General features: G+C 44.3%; 1 protein-coding gene across 1 annotated transcript in view; it reads left to right on the top strand.

Annotated features, from left to right (window-relative positions):
* The window catches only part of upb1 (ureidopropionase, beta), a 54,557-nt gene that overhangs the window by 10,680 nt on the left and 24,069 nt on the right, over window positions 1-19,808 (top strand). The window contains exons 3-5 of the mRNA XM_078421062.1: window positions 2,629-2,716; window positions 6,393-6,487; window positions 19,042-19,203. Coding sequence (XP_078277188.1) covers window positions 2,629-2,716; window positions 6,393-6,487; window positions 19,042-19,203 — 345 coding nt within the window. The remainder of the gene's footprint in view (window positions 1-2,628; window positions 2,717-6,392; window positions 6,488-19,041; window positions 19,204-19,808) is intronic.

Here is a 19,808-nt window from a genome sequence, read left to right as displayed (position 1 = left end):
GGTGATGGAAATGTTGGTGGATAATATGTTGGATCCGCTGGCTGGTGGGGTGGAAGGTGAGAACGAGGGGGATCCTGTCCTTGTTGCGAGTGTGGGGATGGGGAGCAAGAGCGGAGCTGCGGGATGTAGAAGAGACCCTAGTGAGAGCCTCATCTATAATGGAGGAGGGGAAGCCCCGTTTTCTGAAAAACGAGGACATCTCGGAAGCCCTAGTGTGAAACACCTCATCCCGGGCGCAGATGCGGCGTAGACGGAGGAATTGGGAGTAGGGGATAGACTTTTTGCAGGGGACCGGGTGGGAAGAAGTGTAGTCCAGATAGCTGTGCGAGTCGGTGGGCTTGTAATAAATGTCCGTCACTAGTTTTTCTCCTGTGATGGAGATGGTGAGGTCCAGAAACGGGAGGGAGATGTCAGAGATAGTCCAGGTATATTTAAGGGCAGGATGGAAATTGGAGGTGAAGTGTATAAAGTCAGTGAGTTCTGCATGGGTGCAAGAGGTAGCACCAATGCAGTCGTCGATGTAGCGGAGGTAGAGTTCGGGGATGGGGCCAGTGTACGTCTGGAACAGGGATTGTTCGACGTACCCAACAAAGAGGCAGGTGTAGCTAGGGCCCATGCGAGTGCCCATAGCTACGCCTCTGGTTTGGAGGAAGTGGGAGGAGTCAAAGGAGAAGTTGTTGAGGGTAAGAACCAGCTCTGCTAGGCGGAGGAGAGTGTTGGTCGATGGGGATTGGCTGGTTCTACGGTCGAGGAAGAAACGGAGGGCTTCGAGACCATCCTTGTGGGGGATGGAAGTGTAGAGTGACTGGACATCCATGGTGAAAATGAGGGAGTGGGGGCCTGGGAACCGGAAGTTATCCAGGAGATGGAGAGCGTGTGAGGTGTCTTGGACGTAGGTGGGGAGGGATTTGACCAGGGGGGATAGGATGGAGTCGAGGTAGGTAGAGATAAGTTCGGTGGGGCATGAGCAGGCAGAGACAATGGGTCTGCCTTTGGTTAGGCCTTATTTGGAGTTTTGCATGCAGTTCTGGTCATCCCATTACAGGAATGATGTAGAGGCTTTGGAGAGGGTGCGGAGGAGATTTACCATAATGTTGCTTGGATTAGACGGTTTCAGCTATAGGGAGAGGTTGGATTATTTTCTCTGGAATTCTCTTCCTTGCTCTTATACTGAATGTTTGTGCTGAACGCAGTTGAAATATAATAGTCAGTTGGTGAGTATTCTAAAGTACCCTGTTTGTTTGAAACTATTTCTAGATGGAATGTCTCGCTAAAAGACATTCCTGTGCTATTCATGCTTTGCTCTTATCTTGAAAATAATGAGACAACAGTGAAGAGGCAGACTTAACCCAATGTACCCTCCAGTATCTTAAATCCATTTGGATAAACTTTATATCTGATATGAGTCCCCCATCATCACAGAAGGCAGTCTCTAACCAATCCAATATGCTTCACTTGATACCAAGAAGCTGCTGAAAGGACTAAATGCAGCATCCTGATTGTGGTATTGAGACGTGCACTGTAGAACTAGATGCACCTCTGGCCCTGCTGTTCCAGTGCAGTTGCAGCGCTGACAGCTGCTTGACAATGTGGACAATTGCCCAGATGTGCCCAGATGTTCACAAAAAGCAGGTCAGATCCAAGTTGTAATATCATGGCCCAGGAGTTGGGGTGAGACTGATCTGACCAACCTAGAATAGTCTCCAGGTCACTCTTGACATGGGGAATCCATTAAGTCTCTGAGATAATGGCGAGGAGCGCACCTATCTGATCCAAAGCAACCATATTGTGAATCATATATATTTCTGTTGTATCTTTAATGTTATTCATGTGTTAAAATCCATCTCTGGTGTATTACAAAAGAAAAATTGATACTGAACACCAGAGACTATCAGGGCAGGTCACCTAAAATCTGAACTTGTGTTTTCAAAGAAAACAAATGCCGAGAGATTCAAGGATGGAATCCAAATGTTCATTCAAGGCATCTGAAGGTCTGTCCACCAATGGTGGAGTATTTAAAATTGGGGCTTTCTCAGAGGCTACAACTGGAGTAATGCTAATGTCAGAGGGTTGTGGGGCTGGTGAATCCTGCAGAGACGGGGAAGATTGCAGACATGAAGATTTTGGAATGAGGCTTGGACCCGCATCTTTTGCGTTTGCCAGGAAGATATTAACACTGACACCTAAATAGGTGCCCTTTTTTGTTTCAAATAACCCATTACCCCCTGTATCCTCCTTTCCCACTCCTGGCTTCATCTTCTGGTGTTGGTCTCTGCATTTTGTTAATTTTGTTTGATGCAGGAGCTTTTGTTCAAAAGTAAAGAATAGGAATGATTACCTGGAAGTAATCCTGTGGAGGGGTTATGTTTTCGATTGTAATTATTACCAAACATTTGTGAAAGTGCACGTTGCTCAGGTTGGAAATGATTCTTCAGACTTTATATGACGTAACCGCAGTGAGACCACTGACCCTGTAGCAGTGAGAACTTTCGCAGTTCAGCAAAGCAGTTTGAGGAGTGTTAGCCATTGATGCTGATGGTCTTGTAAATCGCTGATTTTGTACAATATAAACGTTTGAAGCAATCCAGCTAATGTTCAATGTTTTCATTGTAAACTTTTTTACTGTAGATTGCCGCTCTTCACAAACGAATCGGGGACATTGTGGAAGTTGCTGCCATGTGTGGGGTGAACATCATCTGCTTGCAGGAGGCTTGGAGTAAGTTATCGCTTCTTCACAAACAGTCCAATGCAATAAAATGAGCAGACCCAGTGCCCACCCAGCAAGCAGAGTCACTGCTCAGGTTTTGTTTAACATTCACCTTTGCAATCATGACCCAGATGTGGACAAGAGATGAGTGTACCCTTTGACATGAAGGTGATATTTGACAGTGTGAGACAACAAGAAACAATGGTAAAACTGATGTCAGTGGGCAATGAAAGGGAAAACTCTACTCTGTTTAAACTCAAACGTTGCACAAAGAATGACACACATGACGTGTCCAATATTCGCAGCCACAGGACATCACTGCAGAACTTTCTCTGACTGGTATTCTGGTCTCCACATCTTCAGCTGTTTCCATCATGTGCTTTCCTCAATTTTATAAGGTCAGAAGTAGGGGAGTTTGTTGATGATCACAGTTCTGATCCATTTGTATTGTCAAATAACAAAGCAGTGCAAGCATTAAGACATAGACAGCATTTAGCCTTGAGCTGAATCCACCAGAAAATGGGGTTCAGCTGAACGTCAGGAATATTTTCTCTCGGACAGTTGCTGGGGCTTCCACTCAGGTTCTGTTGAAAGGAGTGTGGGATCTACTGATTCTGCTTCAGTGATGAGCAATGCTTGGCGAGGTTAGTGGGCAGTCTGAGAAATGATGAGCTCCTCCACCTTATTTTACCTCCGGTTCCTGTACACCCAAAAGGCTTGCGGTTCTCTGTGCTGAATGTCGTGCTGAATTGCCCAAAGCTCCAATTTAAATGGTCACGGGCCAAGGATTCCCATTACTTGGAGGGGATGGTGTAATTTATTTTGTTTTCCCAGAGATAATTTGAAAATATCCTTGACACTTGGAAAAAAAAAATGTTGAGGTCCTGGAAATCGGAAATAAAATAAATAGCTGGAAACGCTCGGCTTATCAGGCAGGCACCCTGGGAAGGTTCTTCTGGATACCAGCCAATTGCAGCACAATGTTGATGCAATACAATTTGTCGCATGGCTCCACAATGTCTGTACTGTAAGTCCGAGGTAACGTTTTGAGCACAGAAGTAAGAATATCTTACTACAATAACAAAAAAAGTTTGGAGTAGTATATGCATTTTTGGTCTCCTTACCAAAGAAAGGATACTTCCTATTGTGGGGGCTAATTCCTGGTAAAGCAAGACTGTCGTACCAGCAGAGCCTGAGGCACCTGACCTCCATTTATTAAGTTGAGAGGGGATCCCATTGAAATGGTAGAAAATTCTGACAGGATTAGGCCAACCGGAGATGTTTACCCTAACTTGGGGGTTTAGAATTGCGGGGGACATTTAAGACTGGGATCAGGAAAAATTATTTCACTGAGAGATTGGTTAATCTGAAGGTGGCGGAGGCCAAGTGTCTGAATATATTTGGGAAGAGTGTTTCAGTTTTGAGGGAGGATTGGAAAGGTTGGGTTTGTTTTTCCCTGTTGGGACCTGAAAGAGGTATACAAAATTATGAGGGGCATCCACGAGGAAGATGGTGAGAAACTTTTCACCATAATGAAAACATGTTAAACGTTTTCCCTCTTTTTTTTGTGAAGGGTATGAGAGTTTGACGGGATCTGCTGAAAAACCTTTTCACTTGTTGCAATTGGAATCGGCAACACAAGGTTTCTGTGGATGTGACTGATTCTGAGATCGGTGAACCTTCAGACACAGAAGGATTGTGGGAAGGGAGCAGGTATAGGGTACTGGGATAGAGTCCCCACAAAGGACTGAATGGCCTGCTATATCTCCACATTTGTGAGCCTGACATTTGGATCAGTTTCTGCCTCTGCTGATAAGATGTAGTGAAAATTGACAAAGATAAGTGTCTGAAATAATGGAGTGAATGGCAAACCAGTTGTGCAAAAAAACATTTATTTAAAAAAAAAAAAACTGAATGTCATTGATGTAGCCAGAATTCCACGAACAGCACCTAACCTGCTGAGTGCTTTTATTTCAAACTCTCAGTAATTGCAGTCTTTGATTTAATCTTTTTCCCCCAGTGAAATCATGTTGCATTCGGTGGTTGGGGTAGCTAACCATGTAAATCCCTCAGTGTGGGCCTGTATGTCTTCCCTTCTATTACTCGGCTGCAGGGCTCGCTGAACACCGTCCTGTTCCTGGAAAGGCACCTCTTTAATCAGCTGGTTTAACGAGCAGATAGTCTCATCTGCAGCCTACCATCAGTTCTGTTTCAATTCTCAGAAAGTGACACAAATTGGAAACTGCTGGTGATTGTACATTTAACTGAGCATGTTATTCTGTTCTCACCCTCGGGCCCATAGTTTGAAACTTTTTTTGTTTGATTGTTCTCTTAATCTTTGCAGACCATTCAGCTGGATCACAGCATTGCAGGTGATTTAATGCCTATGTGACTAGATTTAAAAGCATGGGAATGATAAATGAAACATGTTCTTGTCATCCACGTGTAAATTGTCTATTAGTTTATTTTGGGATAAGTACTTAATTTGTTTTAATGTCAGTAACGTTGAAAAATGGAAGCATTAAATCTGCTTTCATGGTTTGGAAATCCACACTACTTTTCCAGTACACATTGGATTGACAGCTCAGTTGTGTTTGTCCAATCCTTTGAATGAATTTAAGCAGCCCTGTAGGATTTGCACATATTGTCCATCCCTAACTGCCCCTGAACTGAGGAGGCAATTAATGATCGGCCACAGTGGTTGCTCTGGAGTTGTACACAAGCTAGACTGGGTAGTCTGAAGAAGGGTCTCGACCAGAAACGTCACGCTTTCCTTCTCTCCAGAGATGCTGCCTGTCCCGCTGAGTTACTCCAACTTTTTGTGTCTATCTAGACTGGGTACGGATGGCAGAGTTCATCAGTGACCCATGTGCCTCTTTTTGCAGCATTCTAGGTGATTTGAAGTTTATGTTACAGAAACTGTCTCAACTTTAAAATCCTGCTTAATTATTTGAGTTTAAGTTGGCCAGTTTTTGTGTAGTGGGACCTGTATCCATGGATCATCAAAGATACACACAATGTGCTGGAGTAACTCAACGAGTCAGGCAGCATCTTTGGAGAAAAAAGGATGGGTGACATTTTGGGTCAGGCCCATCAGTAGGTAACTCTGACTGCTGGTCTGGATAGGGGACATTTTCTGTTTGAGTTACATAGCCAGATCAACATTTGTGAATGCTTTTTATTTGGGTTTTTATTTTTGTATTGGATTTTCCATTCGTGCTCATCTGTGCCAAATCTAGGAACTCTAGAGGTTTGAATCTTTGGTGTGTAACAGGTTGCTGCACTCTTGCACCTGCTGCCTCTTCAGATGGGCCATTGAGTTGTCCCACTGTGTAGCTCTAACAGATATTGCAACGTTTCACACAGCGGGACAAATCTGCCTGGTTGCTAAAACTGCCAAGGAGGGAGACTTTCACTGGGGTGAGAGCTGGAGATAAGCTTGGTATTAACTGGCTTTTCCTCTGAAACAGCTTACTGGAATCCCTGGGCAAATCCCACCTTATCTCTATGAACAAATCTGAAAATGGTCTGAAGAAGGGTCTCGACCCGAAATGTCACCCATTCCTTCTCTCCAGAGATGCTGCCTGTCCCGCTGAGTTACTCCAGCTTTTTGTGTCTATCTTCTTAAAATGGCATCCTATTTCAGTGCTGGACCTCAATGCAGTGTTTTGTTTCTGTTTTGTAGCTATGCCCTTTGCCTTTTGCACCAGAGAAAAGTTGCCATGGACAGAATTTGCTGAATCTGCAGAAGAAGGGCATACAACCAGGTTTTGCCAGGAGGTGAGTGGTTACCTTAAATCCACCCACCATCTTGTCTGAGCTGCACGCTGCCATCTCCAATACATCCGAGCCCTCGTATCCCTGGAAATGGAACATGCTGTGTCCACTGGGACTTTGGAGGCCTTCCGTGAATGCTGGTCGCCACGGGGGGGGGGGGGGGTCATGTGGGTGGGGAATAATGTTATAACGACGACTGATGTTTGGAACTGCTGGTCAGTTTTGATCTTAGCAGTACTCAGTACTTTGTAACTGTGATTATGTAATAAAGCTCCTTTAGGGGGGAAAAAACTAAATAAACTACCAAAACCAAGAAGTTCCACGATGTAACCTGCAAAAGGTGGACTATTTTCCATGTAAACCAAGCACTAATCTGCTGGACAGCAGTAAGCCCTGCTCTCCTACATTCTTCTAATAGCTAGACTGCTCACAGTAGTCTTGGTAGAACAGTGGAAAGATATCACCAGCACTACATCAAAAAACCCAAATACATTGGCAGGATAGGTGAACCATTGTTGGTGTCCTCTCCCAGGCCAACGTCTCCACCACAGAGGGTCTAATTATACTTGCTTGCCTTTGTTTGGTGGGGGACTTGCTCCACACCAGGCTCCTAAATCAGGCACTCCACTTGGAGTGTCGTGGGAAGGCATTACCTGGTGAACAAAGGAATAGATTCAAGGTGGGAGGAAAGTAACATCCTCCTCAATAAAGGCACAGTGGGTTGGCAGGTCGTGCAGTATCTCTCAGCTCCAGCACCGAGTTTGATCCTGGCTTCCAGTAACCGTCTGTGGGGTTGACCACAAGTGTCTTTCTGTGTCCCAAAGATGTGCAGATTTGCCACCCTGTAATCTATGCTCACAAATTCAATAGTGAAGGTGGCTGATTATTGAATTGGTGGTGGTTGTTAATGTGGCACGGTAGCGCAGCGGTAGAGTTGCTGCTTTACAGCGAATGCAGCGCCGGAGACTCAGGTTCGATCCTGACTACGGGTGCTGCACTGTAAGGAGTTTGTACGTTCTCCCCGTGACCTGCGTGGGTTTTCTCCGAGATCTTCGGTTTCCTCCCACACTCCAAAGACGTACAGGTATGTAGGTTAATTGGCTGGGTAAATGTAAAAATTGTTCCTAGTGGGTGTAGGATAGTGTTAATGTACGGGGATCGCTGGGCGGCACGGACTTGGAGGGCCGAAAAGGCCTGTTTCCGGCTGTATATATATGATATGATATGTAGTTGGGAATATGCCTCCATCAAATCTTCATCTGCCATTTGGTGACATTTACAGCTGAGTTTTAAGTTTTAAAGATATAAAATGGAAATGGGCCCTTTGGCTCACTGAGTTCACGCCGACCATCGATCACCTGTTCACACGAGGTTTCACATCCACTCCCTGCACACTAGGGGCAATTTACGGAAGCCAATTAACCTACAAAGCCGCTCATCTTTGGGATGTGGGAAGAAACCGGAGCACCCGGATGAAACCCATGCAGTCGCAGGGGGAATGTGCAAACTCCACACAGACAGCATCCGATGTCAGGATCGAACCCGGCTCTCTGGCACCATAAGGCAGCGGCTCTACCTGCTGAGCCACTGTGCTGCCTGAGTGTGGTCCTTCCTCAGTCATATTCGGTGATTGTTTCCTGATGGTCTTGTTAATCATTTTGAAAGCGGCATTATTTGTTTTCCTGTTGTACTCTGGAGCATTTTGTGAACTTTGCTCGTATTTAAAGTTCATAATGTCCAGCCTGATCTTGCACATTGAGTTCAGAAATGGGAGCATCAGCCTCGGGAGATTCATGAGCGACAGTGTATTGGAATGTATTTTATTTAGTCAAACCTGGCTGCGTGTTAAAAAAAAAAAAAATCCACTGAAGTCCAGGGAAAGGGAATAAGTGGGCAGCTCTCTGTACAGAAACAAAGTTTAAGAATGGTTGAGGTGAATAATTCAAGTTTGTATCATCCTATTTCCCAAGGTGCTTTGGTTTCCTCCCACGTTCCAAAAACTTTCATGGAACTATGTATCTGGACCCCAATGTTGCTCTGTTCTACCATAGTGTCCAGGCCCCTCCCATGTGCACGTTCTGCACTGGTTTGTCTTACCAAAATGCAACACCTCACACTTATCTGCATTTACTGGAGAACCTGCACATCCAGCAATGAATTTCTTGGTTTCACCAGGCTTTGCTCACAAATCTTATACACCAATGTGTACACTAGATCTTCCATGTAGGTGTCTGGACACTAAGGTAGTCTGGACACTAAAGCAGAGGTTCTACTGAGAACAGGCCTGGCACCTACAGCTTCACAGTGCTGGGGATTAATGCTGAGGCTACCTGGGGCTCCTGTGCTCATCACTCTTGAAGATTCTTGGAGTTGGTGAGACAGGATCAGGCCTGGCTATGAGAATATCCTGTCACTCTTGATAAGGGACGACACTAGATGGCTGTGGAACTTTCACATGGTGATGAATAAATGGAGAGAGATTGGGTGACAGGGCCTGTCGGATGGGGGCAGGGGGGGTCAAAGGGATGCAATGGTCCAGTAGTTGATGTGATCTGTTAATGCACCATGTGCGGCTGTCTGTTTTGAAAGAAGTTAATGTTCTGATAAATTTCTCTTTGTCACAAAACTGCTGGATTTGTGGATGTAGTTGAAGGACATAAATTGTTGCTCTTCTCCCACCAGCTGCCTTAATAATTCTGATCACAAGGACATGCGTTATTGTGAAATGGGAAGTGAACGAATCTCTGATTAAACTGTCGGGTTCAGCAATGGGACAAATCCATCATCGGGCTGTGCCTGAAACAGCCGAGCAGTGAACTATAGATGGTTTCCTTGCGGCTCTGTGCTTGTGACTGTATCGAGCACGCTGCACTCCTGTATATTTACAGTATTTCTCAGTTTGCTACTTGCTATTATCATTCAAATTTATATTTTGTTAAACTGTTTAATTTCATTCCTTAAAATGGTGAAACCATTAAGATTCCCCATGATGAGCACCTGAGCACAAGTCACGATTCCAGCTGGATTCTGGCAGAGGGCAACAGTAGCTTCTTCTGCCCTGCCCTGCCCTTCTCTCCCTGGGATAGTGTGCTGCCGGCTGAGCTTCTGAATGAAACAGGCTGATGTCCTGAGCTGGTACTTTGTAATTCCCAGCGTTGCAGTTTGTACAGCTTTTCCTCTGGTCCACATTTTTTTTGATAGTTCCTTTTTTATTTAAACATTCATTTCTTGTATTTTGGTAAGTTAAACTGAAGAAGTAAATGGTAGGACCTTGAAGAGGGTTGTAGAACAGAGACCTAGGGGTACATTAACCTCCGGATCATTCCAGCCCTTTGCTTCCACCTGCTCCCACCTCTCTTTGTTTACTCATCACCGTATGAATGATCCATAGCCATCTACAGTGTTGTCTCCTGTCAGGAATGCCAGGATACCCTTGTAGCCAGAGCTGATCCTGTCCTCGCCAACCCTGAAAGTGATGACACAGATAGACAGGTTGGTGAAGAGGTCGTTTGGCACACTTGCCTTCATTAGTCAGGGCATTGAGTGCAGGAGTTGCAATTATAACTGTACAGTCATTGATGAGACCAGATTCAGATTAATTTGTTGTCACATACAGCAGGGGGCAATGAAATACCTTGTTCAAATGAAACTGAAGCCGTATACATACAGTAGCTATAAACACAACAATAAACGTAGTGAAGAAACGAGGAACTGCAGATGCTGGTTTATGAAAAAAAGACGCAAGACATAGCGGGTCAGGCAGCATCTCTGGAGAATGTGGACAGGTGACCCTTCAAACAAATCCAATGCTATGAACAAAATAACAGAATGGCCCAGCTATAGGAAGGATGTGATTATGCTGGAAAGGGTGGAGAAAAGATTAGTGAGGATGTCACTGGGACTGCAGGGCTTGAGTTTAAAGGAGAGACTACTTTTCCAAGGACAGTGTAGGTTTATAAAGTCATGAGAGGTACAGATAGTGGATGGCCACAGTGCTTTTGCCAGGGTATGGGAGTCACAAACTAGAAGGCATTGGTTGAAGGCAAGAGCAGAAAGATCTAGGACCTGAGGGTCAACTTTTTCACAAGCAGTTGGGTATGTGGAATGAACTGCCAGAGGAAGCTGTGGAGACGGGTACAATTGCAATTTTAAAAAGAGTTAAGCTGGTATATGGATGGGAACGGTTTGGGTGGATTTGAGGCAAACTCTGGAAAATGGGACTGGCATGGTCATAGGGACCATGATGGGCATGGCCGTAGGGACAAATTTTAGGCTGAAAGGACTGCTTCTGTGTTGTGTAACTATGCTATACTGAACATTTTGTCACTTTATACAGGTCTGTTTATTTACTAAATATAAATCCCATAGCTGTTGTGGTGTGATGTGAGCCTACTCTGCAAATAGTTACTGTCCTGATAACAAACCCACTGGGCCACCTCCACAACTGTTTGAGGATCCACCACATGGAGCTGTGCACCTTGACGCTGTGCATCTTTGAGAGAGCCTGGACATGGTGCTGTGGTGACCCTTCGGTGTCTAGCCGCAGGGGGTCTATATCTGCTGCAGAATCTATATTGCCATAGATGTTAATCAAAACCAAAACAACTGCAGATGCTGGAGGTCTGGAATGATAACAGAAAATACCTGAAATGGCTGGTCAGGCAGCGCTTGTGGAGAGAACAGGTTTCACGTTTCAGACTGAAGACCTTTTCACTTGAAATGTTACCTTTGTTTCCCTCTCCACACATGCTGCCTGACCTGCTGAGGGTCTGTAGCCATTTATTTATTTTTAATCATAGTTGACCACACTCTGGAATAACCCTTGTCCAGAGGTGCCAGTGTTTCCAAGGACTATGGGCTCAAGGGTACAGCATCTACCAGAGGGTTGGCAGGAGTGAAACTTGGTGTAGGGTGGGTAGAGCTGGCAAGCTGGCACCAGTCCTCTACAGAGGAGGTGGGCGGGGGGGGGGGGGGGGGTGGTGGTGGTGGATAGGGAACAGGTAGGGCAGGGGTTAGAATACAGTAGTGCTAAAGAAAGAAGCCAAAGATAGACACAAAATGCTGGAGTAACTCAACGGGCCAGGCAGCATATCTGGAGAGAAGGAATGGGTGACATTTCAGGTTGAGACCCTTCTTCAGACTGACAGAAAGAAGCCCATTGTCGTGCTAAGCCCAGAACCACTCATTAAGGATGACTTTATCTTCTGTGGCTGAGCTCCTGAATGTTGACAGATTATACAGTGAATTTATCACTCTGGTGTTCATTTGTGGTCACAGGTAAATCTGTTTGGGGTAATGGCAGGGTCTTAGAAGAATATGCCAGTTCTCATCCGGCCCATTTGCAGCGCACAATCTTTTCAGATTTCTTTCTGTGCCTTCTGCTGCAAGCATTCTGGCTGGGATCAAGATCCTCAACCACCTGGTTGGTTCCCAGCTTCCTTATCTCCATCTTGTTCTGGCAAATGAATAGTAGATCCACTTTAATTCAGGTCTCAAACGCGTGGAAGTAACAGGTAAACCTCTCAAATTAGGCACAGGCATATGCCCTCAAATTAACATTCTCAGTTATATACACGTGAGGGAAGGAATACTTACATACACAATGGAAAATCGGTTTTGAAGGAAATAACAATGAAATGCTGGAAACATTGGGAAGCAAATGTGGAAAGGGGAAGAGTTAAGGTTTCCACTTTTGTAAAGTCATTGGAACTCGGATAAAGAAAGTTGGTTTAAGTTGGGGAGGAATGGGTTTGGCAGAGGAAATATCTGAGGGTGGGGTTAGGGTTGTTAAAGGGTTAATGGCTGGAGGTCATCAGTCAGTCTGTTAATGGGACAGTTGGGGTAAATGATGAAGGCAGAGTGTGAATATACATCCAATGAAGTGTGAAAAGCTGTAAAATGCAGAACTCTAGGAATTGCCCAGCTGCCGTGTCAGTTTGAACGGAGAGTGAAAATGGCAGCCAGTTTCATTGATGAATGACATAGCTGGTTCTGATTCGGAGAAATCTAGTTACCTCAAGAGAGCGGTGAATCAATAATGTGCCCAGATGAGGTACTGTTCTCTAACTTATATCGGGCCTTGTTATCACATGTCAGGAGGCCACAGACTGACTGGTTGAACTGAAATGAAGCTTTAAAGTGTCAGGCAACTAAGGATCAGGTCGCTTCTGTGGAATAATGCAGATGTTCTGCAAATCAGTGTTTGTTTTGTTTCTTCCTTGTAGAATAAATTGCATTGTGAGCATGAAATGCAGCTTAAAACAAAGTTGTTTTCTCTATTTCCCAGTTTTGTTGAAGGCGCTTTGACTGGAAATGTTAACTTCTTTTATCTCCACAGACGTGGCCTGATCTACTGAGTGTTTCCAGCATTTTCTATTTGTTATTTCAACATCTGCAGTTTTTGTATGAATTTTTGGATATTGTGGTAGCTCCTTTAGGCAGAAGATAACTTGTTCAGACATTGCTAATCTGATAAAATGCACATAGTGTATTAAATTGTTATGAATTATAGAGAATGATGACACCAGAGATAGCAGGGGCTGGAATCCTGAGCAAAAAGCTGCTGGTAGAACTTAGTGAGTCAGGCAACATCTTTTGGAGGGAAATAGACAGGTTGTATCTCTAAACTGAACTATTTTTCGGGTCGGGACCCTTCATCAGACTGAGTTAAAGAATTAGAGAATTTTCTGCTGAAATATTACCTAAATTATTTTGACAGGTAAGATTGGGGCAAAAGTGTTGTTTTTACAATGGAACTTTTAAATAATCCGCATGTCTTCCATGAAACAATTTTAAGGTTTAATATAGACCTTTCCTCGGATGAGACCATCTGAGGCAGGAAAAAGAAACTGCAAATGCTGGTGTAAATCGAAGGTAAATACAAAATGCTGGAGTAACTCAGCGGGTCAGGCAGCATCTCTGGAGAGAAGGAATGGGTGACGTTTCAGGTCGAGACCCTTCATCAGTCTGTGTGGTTTGGTAGGTTCATTTCCCGTTATGAATTGTCTCAAATATGCAGGTGAGCGGGGGAGTGGGGCAGTTGAAAGAAAAGGGGATTAATGTAGGATTAGTGTAAAATGATTGTTGCTTGCTGGGCCGAAGGCCCTATTTCCATGCTGTATCTATGACTAATGTTAAGTCAGAGGTTGGTTATCTTGTGGGAAGTGACTCATTTCCTCATTCCCTGTCAGGGTCTTTCCAACATTTACAAGACAAAAGTTAGGAGCATGTTGGAGTAATCTCCATTTAGTTGAATAAGTGCAGCTGCAACAAAACCCAAACCTCAGAACCATCTGGGAGAGCACTTGATAGACAGCCTCCCTAACTTAGTCACTCCATTCATCAGCAGTGCATAAAGTGTTCCATCTACACTTGCACCGCAATTACTCAACTAGACTATGCAGCCATTCTAGATGTCTCACACCTACCTTCTCGAGCAATTAGTGATGGATAATGAATGTTGGTCACGCCCTTTGCTCAGAGCCAAATGAAAACACAAAAGTGCGTACGAAGCTTCCTTTTTCAGAAAATTAAATCTTTGTGTGATTGCAGTTTGATCTCTCGACTGTAAAGGAGATTAGAAACTAACTCAAGTTAAATGTAAACTCAATGTTAGGAGCATGTTTTGTGGATGCCAGTAGGGGTGGTTTCCTTTATTGCTTTGTCTATGCTGGGCTAATTGCACATTTTATCCTCAGTGCTCTCTGTGACTCTGGGTATTGATTTTCCAGCTCCTGTTCAGTTACAGTCCAAATCCTTTTACATGTAACAGTTCAAAGATGTAAATCCATCATTAAATACAAACAGAAAATATTGAAATGGACAATTAACTCTTTGTTTTCCAAAAGAGAAAACGGCCAGTGAATGTTTTAGAGGAATTGTGCATGTTATATCTTTTTATTTACATTTGTTTTGGGATCTGGGGCTTGCTGGCAAATAGGGTTGCCAACTGTCCCGTATTAGCCGGGACATCCCATATTTTGGGCTAAATTTGTTTGTCCCGTACGGGACCACCCTTGTCCCATATTAGTAGGATTGCCAACTTCCTCACTCCCAAATATGGGAAAAGGTGATGGGAGGCCGCCATTGGTGGAGCCGGAGCACGTGGCCGCTGGCTGGGTGAGGTCACATGGGGCGCGGGGCAGTGACGTCACCCTTTGTCCCTTATTTGGGAGTGAGAAAGCTGGCGACCCTACTGGCAAAATCAATGTTTATTTCCTTCCCTGACTGCTAGACCATTTCCTCTGCCATTTAGGGATGGCGCACATTGTGTTTGCTGAAACATTTAGACCAGACACAAAGTACTGACGTGACTAATGGGGTCAGGCAGCGTTTCTGGAGTACATGATTAGGTAACATTTCTGGACAGGACCCTTCTCCTGAAACGTCACCTATCCACGTTCTCCAGAGATGCTGCCTGACCCACAAGTTACTTTGTTTTTTTTTGTAAACCTGCACCTGCAGTTCCCTGTGCCTACAAATAGATGAGACTGAATAAGCGCAGCAGATTTCCTTGATGGACGTTGAATCCAATGATTTGTGATTTTGTGGTTTTATGGTCATCGTGACTGATTATTTACTGCCAATGATTTACTAACCAATTCCACTGCTGCTGAGACTCTGATCTCTGATCTCTCAATGGCTTGTCCAGGGTTGTACATTATTGTTGTTTAATTTAACATCTTCCACCATTGTGCTCCAGTCTGCGAGTTGTTGCTTTTACATTATGTCGGTCTCGAATGAAGAATTTGCATTGAATAAGCTGTTCATTGGACATAGGACAGTACAGTAAAGGAATAGGCCCTTCAGCCCACAATGTGGCTGCTGACCATGATGCCAAATAAATCTAAGTGTTGCCACTTTCCAGGAGCTGTGGGTCCTACTGTTTTCTTCAAACTATCCTCTTGCATTTAACCTCCCAAAGTACAGCACCTCTAACATGTCCAGGTTAAATTCCATCTTCCATTTCTCTACCCATATTTCCCATTGATCAATATCCGGCTGATTCCTTTGACAACCCTCCTCACTGTTCACAACTCTGCCAAAGTTGGAATTTTTGTGTTGTCTGCAAAGTTACTAATCAATCCACCTAGATTTTCATGGTTAAGGTGACTTAAAATGACCAAATTCTGTCTGCGTTCCCTGCCTATTTATGAGCCTGTCTAAGTGCTTCTGAAATGCCACTATCGTATCTGCTTCTATCACCACCCCTGGCAGCATGTTTCAGGCACCCACTACCCTTCAGTTTAAAATGAAAAGAATTGCCTTGTACATTTTTAAACATCCCCTTCTCACCTTAATGCTATGCCCTCTAGTATGTGACATTTCCAGCCTGGGGAAAATGTTGACTATCTACCCTAACCATGTCTCATAACTTCAGATGCTTGTACCAGGTCTCTCCTCAGTCTCCATGAGCTCCATAGAAAAGAATCCAAGTTTATCCAACCTCTCTTTATAGCTAATACCTTCTAATCCAGGTAGCATCCTCATAAACCACTTCTGCACTCTCTCCAAAAGCTACCATCCTTCCCATAAGAAGTGACCAGAACTGCACACAATACTCCAAATGTGGCTTAACAAAATTTTTGGGGAAATTATAATGTGGCTTCCAATTTTTGTATCCAGTGCCCTGGCCAATGAAGGTAAGCATTTTGCATACCTCCTTTGCTATCCTATCCATTTGTGTTGCCACTTTCCGGGAGCTGTGGGTCCTACTGTTTTCTTTAAACTATCCTCTTGCATTTGACCTCCCAAAGTGCAGCACATCTAACATGTCCAGGTTAAACTTTATCTTCCATTTCTCTGCCCATATTTCCCACTGATCAATATCCAGCTGATTCCTTTGACAACCCTCCTCACTGTTCACAACTCTGCCAAAGTTCGATTTTTTGTGTTGTCTGCAAAGTTATTAATCAATCCACCTCGATTTTCATGGTTAAGGTGACTTAAAATGACCAAATTGTTATCAAAATTGCACTGGTTCATTCTAGGTCTTTGTGTGTGGATACCTGCCTTATCTCCAACACTCACTGCCGCATGCCAGTATGATTTCTATAGAAATGGTCATAGCATTGGAGAGGGTGCAGAGGGCATTCAGCAGAATGCTGAACGCTTGGAGCATTTTGGTAATGAGGAGAGACTGGAGAGGCTAAGTGTGTTGTCCCTGGACTAGAGGTGGTTGAGAGGGGATATGATTGTTAATTAAAATGACGAAGGGTATAACATATGGGTCAAACATCGGCAAATGGAACCAACTTAAATAGATACCTGGTTGGCACAGATGATTTCATCCTGTGTGACTCTGCTGACAGATTGAATAAACTGCAGGAAACTTCCCTTATCAGAGGTAGATAAATCTAGAGGACACAGATAGATTTAGATTTTACTCAGAACAGTCCTATGATCTTTGCACAGGCAAGACGTACTGATTCCCTGTTTCTGCGCATTATGCATGATTCTCCCACTTGAGGTTGTTAAACTGGTGCATTCCATGGATTTATTTGAAACAGTTGCTGTGGCAGCTGTTCACTTCTGTTTCTGTGTGATGTTTGAACGCATATCCAAAGACGTACAGGTATGTAGGTTAATTGACTGGGTAAAATGTAAATAAAAAATAAAAAATAATTAAAAAAATTGTCCCAAGTGTGTGTAGGATAGTGTTAGTGTGCGGGGATCACTGGGGCGGTGCGGACTTGGTGGGCCGAAAAGGCCTGTTTCCGCGCTGTATCTGAAATATGAAAATATGAAATATCAAAGGTTTATATTATGGAAGTTTTCTTTTCTGACTGGATTCAGGTTCTGCCACTTCGAGAAGCACTGGGTCACAGTGGATTTGTGCAGCTATTCGGGCAACTGTTAGTGAAATCGTAAGAGAGTATGTCAATCTTTCAGAAGGATAGAATGTTAAGATCACAGTGACTGTATCTGAGTAACCCAAGAATGTACAAGAGGCTGCAAATTAGATAGAGGCAGTCTGCAAATCCAGGGTAGCAACACAATTGTCCTGTTCAAGCAAACAGGCAGAACGTCGCTCAGCAGAACCTGGAACGAGCAGCTACATCAGGTATTTGTTCACAAAATGCTGGAGTAACTCAGCAGGTCAGGCAGCATCTCAGGAGAGAAGGAATGGGTGACATTTCGGGTTGAGACCCTTCTTCAGACTGATGTCAGGGGGTGGGACAAAGGAAGGATATAGGTGGAGACAGGAAGATAGAGGGAGAACTGGGAAGGGGAGGGGAAGAGAGGGACAGGAACGATCTAAAGTGGGAGAAATCGATGTTCCTACCGCTGGGCTGCAAGCTGCCCAAGCGAAATATGAGGTGCTGTTCCTCCAATTTCCGGTGGGCCTCACTATGGCACTGGAGGAGGCCCATGACAGAAAGGTCGGACTGGGAATGGGAGGGGGAGTTGAAGTGCTCGGCCACCGGGAGACCAGTTTGGCCAACGCGGACCGAGTGTACATCAGGTTCTCAGTAGCATTGAACTTCAGCTTACCCCATGATGGAGCAGACCTGTGCTCGTAAACCTGACCCCTGAGGGATCTGACACTTCCCTTGGCTGTGTTTCTAGGAGTGGCACCAACTGGTGAGCCAGATGGTTTGGAATGCTGCTGGGTCTGGTGCACTGACAAGTTGTCTTCTGTGGCTATTTGAGTGCATCTGCCAGACAGACTTTCCTGGGCTGCGTGAAAACCGGTGAGACCTCCTGAGAAGGATACGGAGGTGAACAGGCATCTCCAGGCTGCGCAATGTATTTTTGTTGCCTTCCCACAAGTGCTGAAGTCAAACAGCGAACTTAATGTGGAGAGTGTTCATAGTCCTCTCATACCTCAGCCCTGCTAGGTCGGGGTGTTCTGTGATATCTTGTACTATGCAGAGTGTCCTGTGTTGTCTCTGCACCGCAAGGTCCCATCATTCTCACCCTCGTACTGGAGCTGATATTGTCCTGCATTGTCCTTGCTCCACGACATACTTACTGTGAGAATCTCGTAAGTCAAACATACCTGGCATAAGTAAAAGTGGAGATAGACACAAAATGTTGGATTAGCTGGGTGGGACAGACGGCATCTGATGTTAACCCATTCCTTCTCTCCAGAGATGCTGTCTGTCCCGCTGAGTTGCTCCAGCATTTTGTGTCTATCTTCGGTTTAAACCAGCATCTGCAGTTCCTTCCTACACCAAGTGCAATAAGTCAGTTGTCCTGCTTATAAAGATTGTAAAGGCCAGGGAGATGCAAACTTGAATTGAATTGAATAAGTTTTATTAGCCAAGTATGTATGCATACAAGGAATTTGCCTTGGTGCTTTGTTCGCAAGTGACAACACGATATACAGTAGACAATTAAAACGAAATCATAATTTAAACATGTGTAGGAATGCCTGAAGTAAACCAGGAATTCTGGAAATGCTCAGCATCAAAGACAAGCAAAGTAGAATTAACTTTTTGGACTTTCATTGGCTTGAAACCTGGTTCTCATTACATGTGTGTTTTAAAAAAACCATGTTTCCTTCCTGCCCATCCTCATTCCCTCCTCACTTCTTTCCCTCTCTCTCCCTGCAGCTTGCAAAGAAGTACAACCTGGTAGTAGTCTCTCCAATCTTGGAGCGGGATGAGTCTCATGGCGACACGTTGTGGAACACTGCAGTGGTGATTTCCAATACCGGCAAGATTCTTGGCAAGACCAGGAAGAACCACATTCCCAGGATTGGAGATTTTAATGAGGTAAGAGCAGAGTTAGTGTTAAATGTTTCAATGTGTAAAGTATGATGACAGCACCAGCAATTTTCTGGGAGATGTATTTGTGGTCTCTTTAGTTACTAGGTGGCAGCATTCATGTAACTAATGAGATTGTGCTGTCCAGTTACCCTGAGGCTAAGACACAGGCTAAGAGGCTTCGATGTTGAGCTGAGCTAACTGAGGAAGGGAGCTCCTGCTCAGTGTTACAAGGACTTGCTATGATGATATTGAGCTACTGATACAATCTCTGTACTAACGGAGGGACCTTGCTCATGGTTGTTGTCCACTGATTACATCTCTGGGTCTATTTATTAATGTCAACCACACAATGAAAACTTTGATTTGCATGCTATCCAGGCAGATTCTACCATATGTGACTACAATCAAGCCGCACACAAGTACAACAGGTAGTACAAAGAGAAAAATAGAGTGCAGCATAATATTAAAGCTACAGAGATGGTGCAGATAACCTAAAAGTGCAAGGGGTGCAAAAAGATAGGTTAGGAGATCTCCTCTTTTAGCTTCTAATAAGTCAGTTCAGTCGTCCGATAACAGCAGGGACGAAGCTGCCCCTAAAACGAAGTCTGGGT

This window comes from Rhinoraja longicauda, chromosome 25 (assembly GCF_053455715.1).
Source record: "Rhinoraja longicauda isolate Sanriku21f chromosome 25, sRhiLon1.1, whole genome shotgun sequence".
Classification (NCBI taxonomy): Eukaryota; Metazoa; Chordata; class Chondrichthyes; order Rajiformes; family Arhynchobatidae; genus Rhinoraja; species Rhinoraja longicauda.
This window is presented reverse-complemented; position numbering and strand designations above follow the sequence as displayed.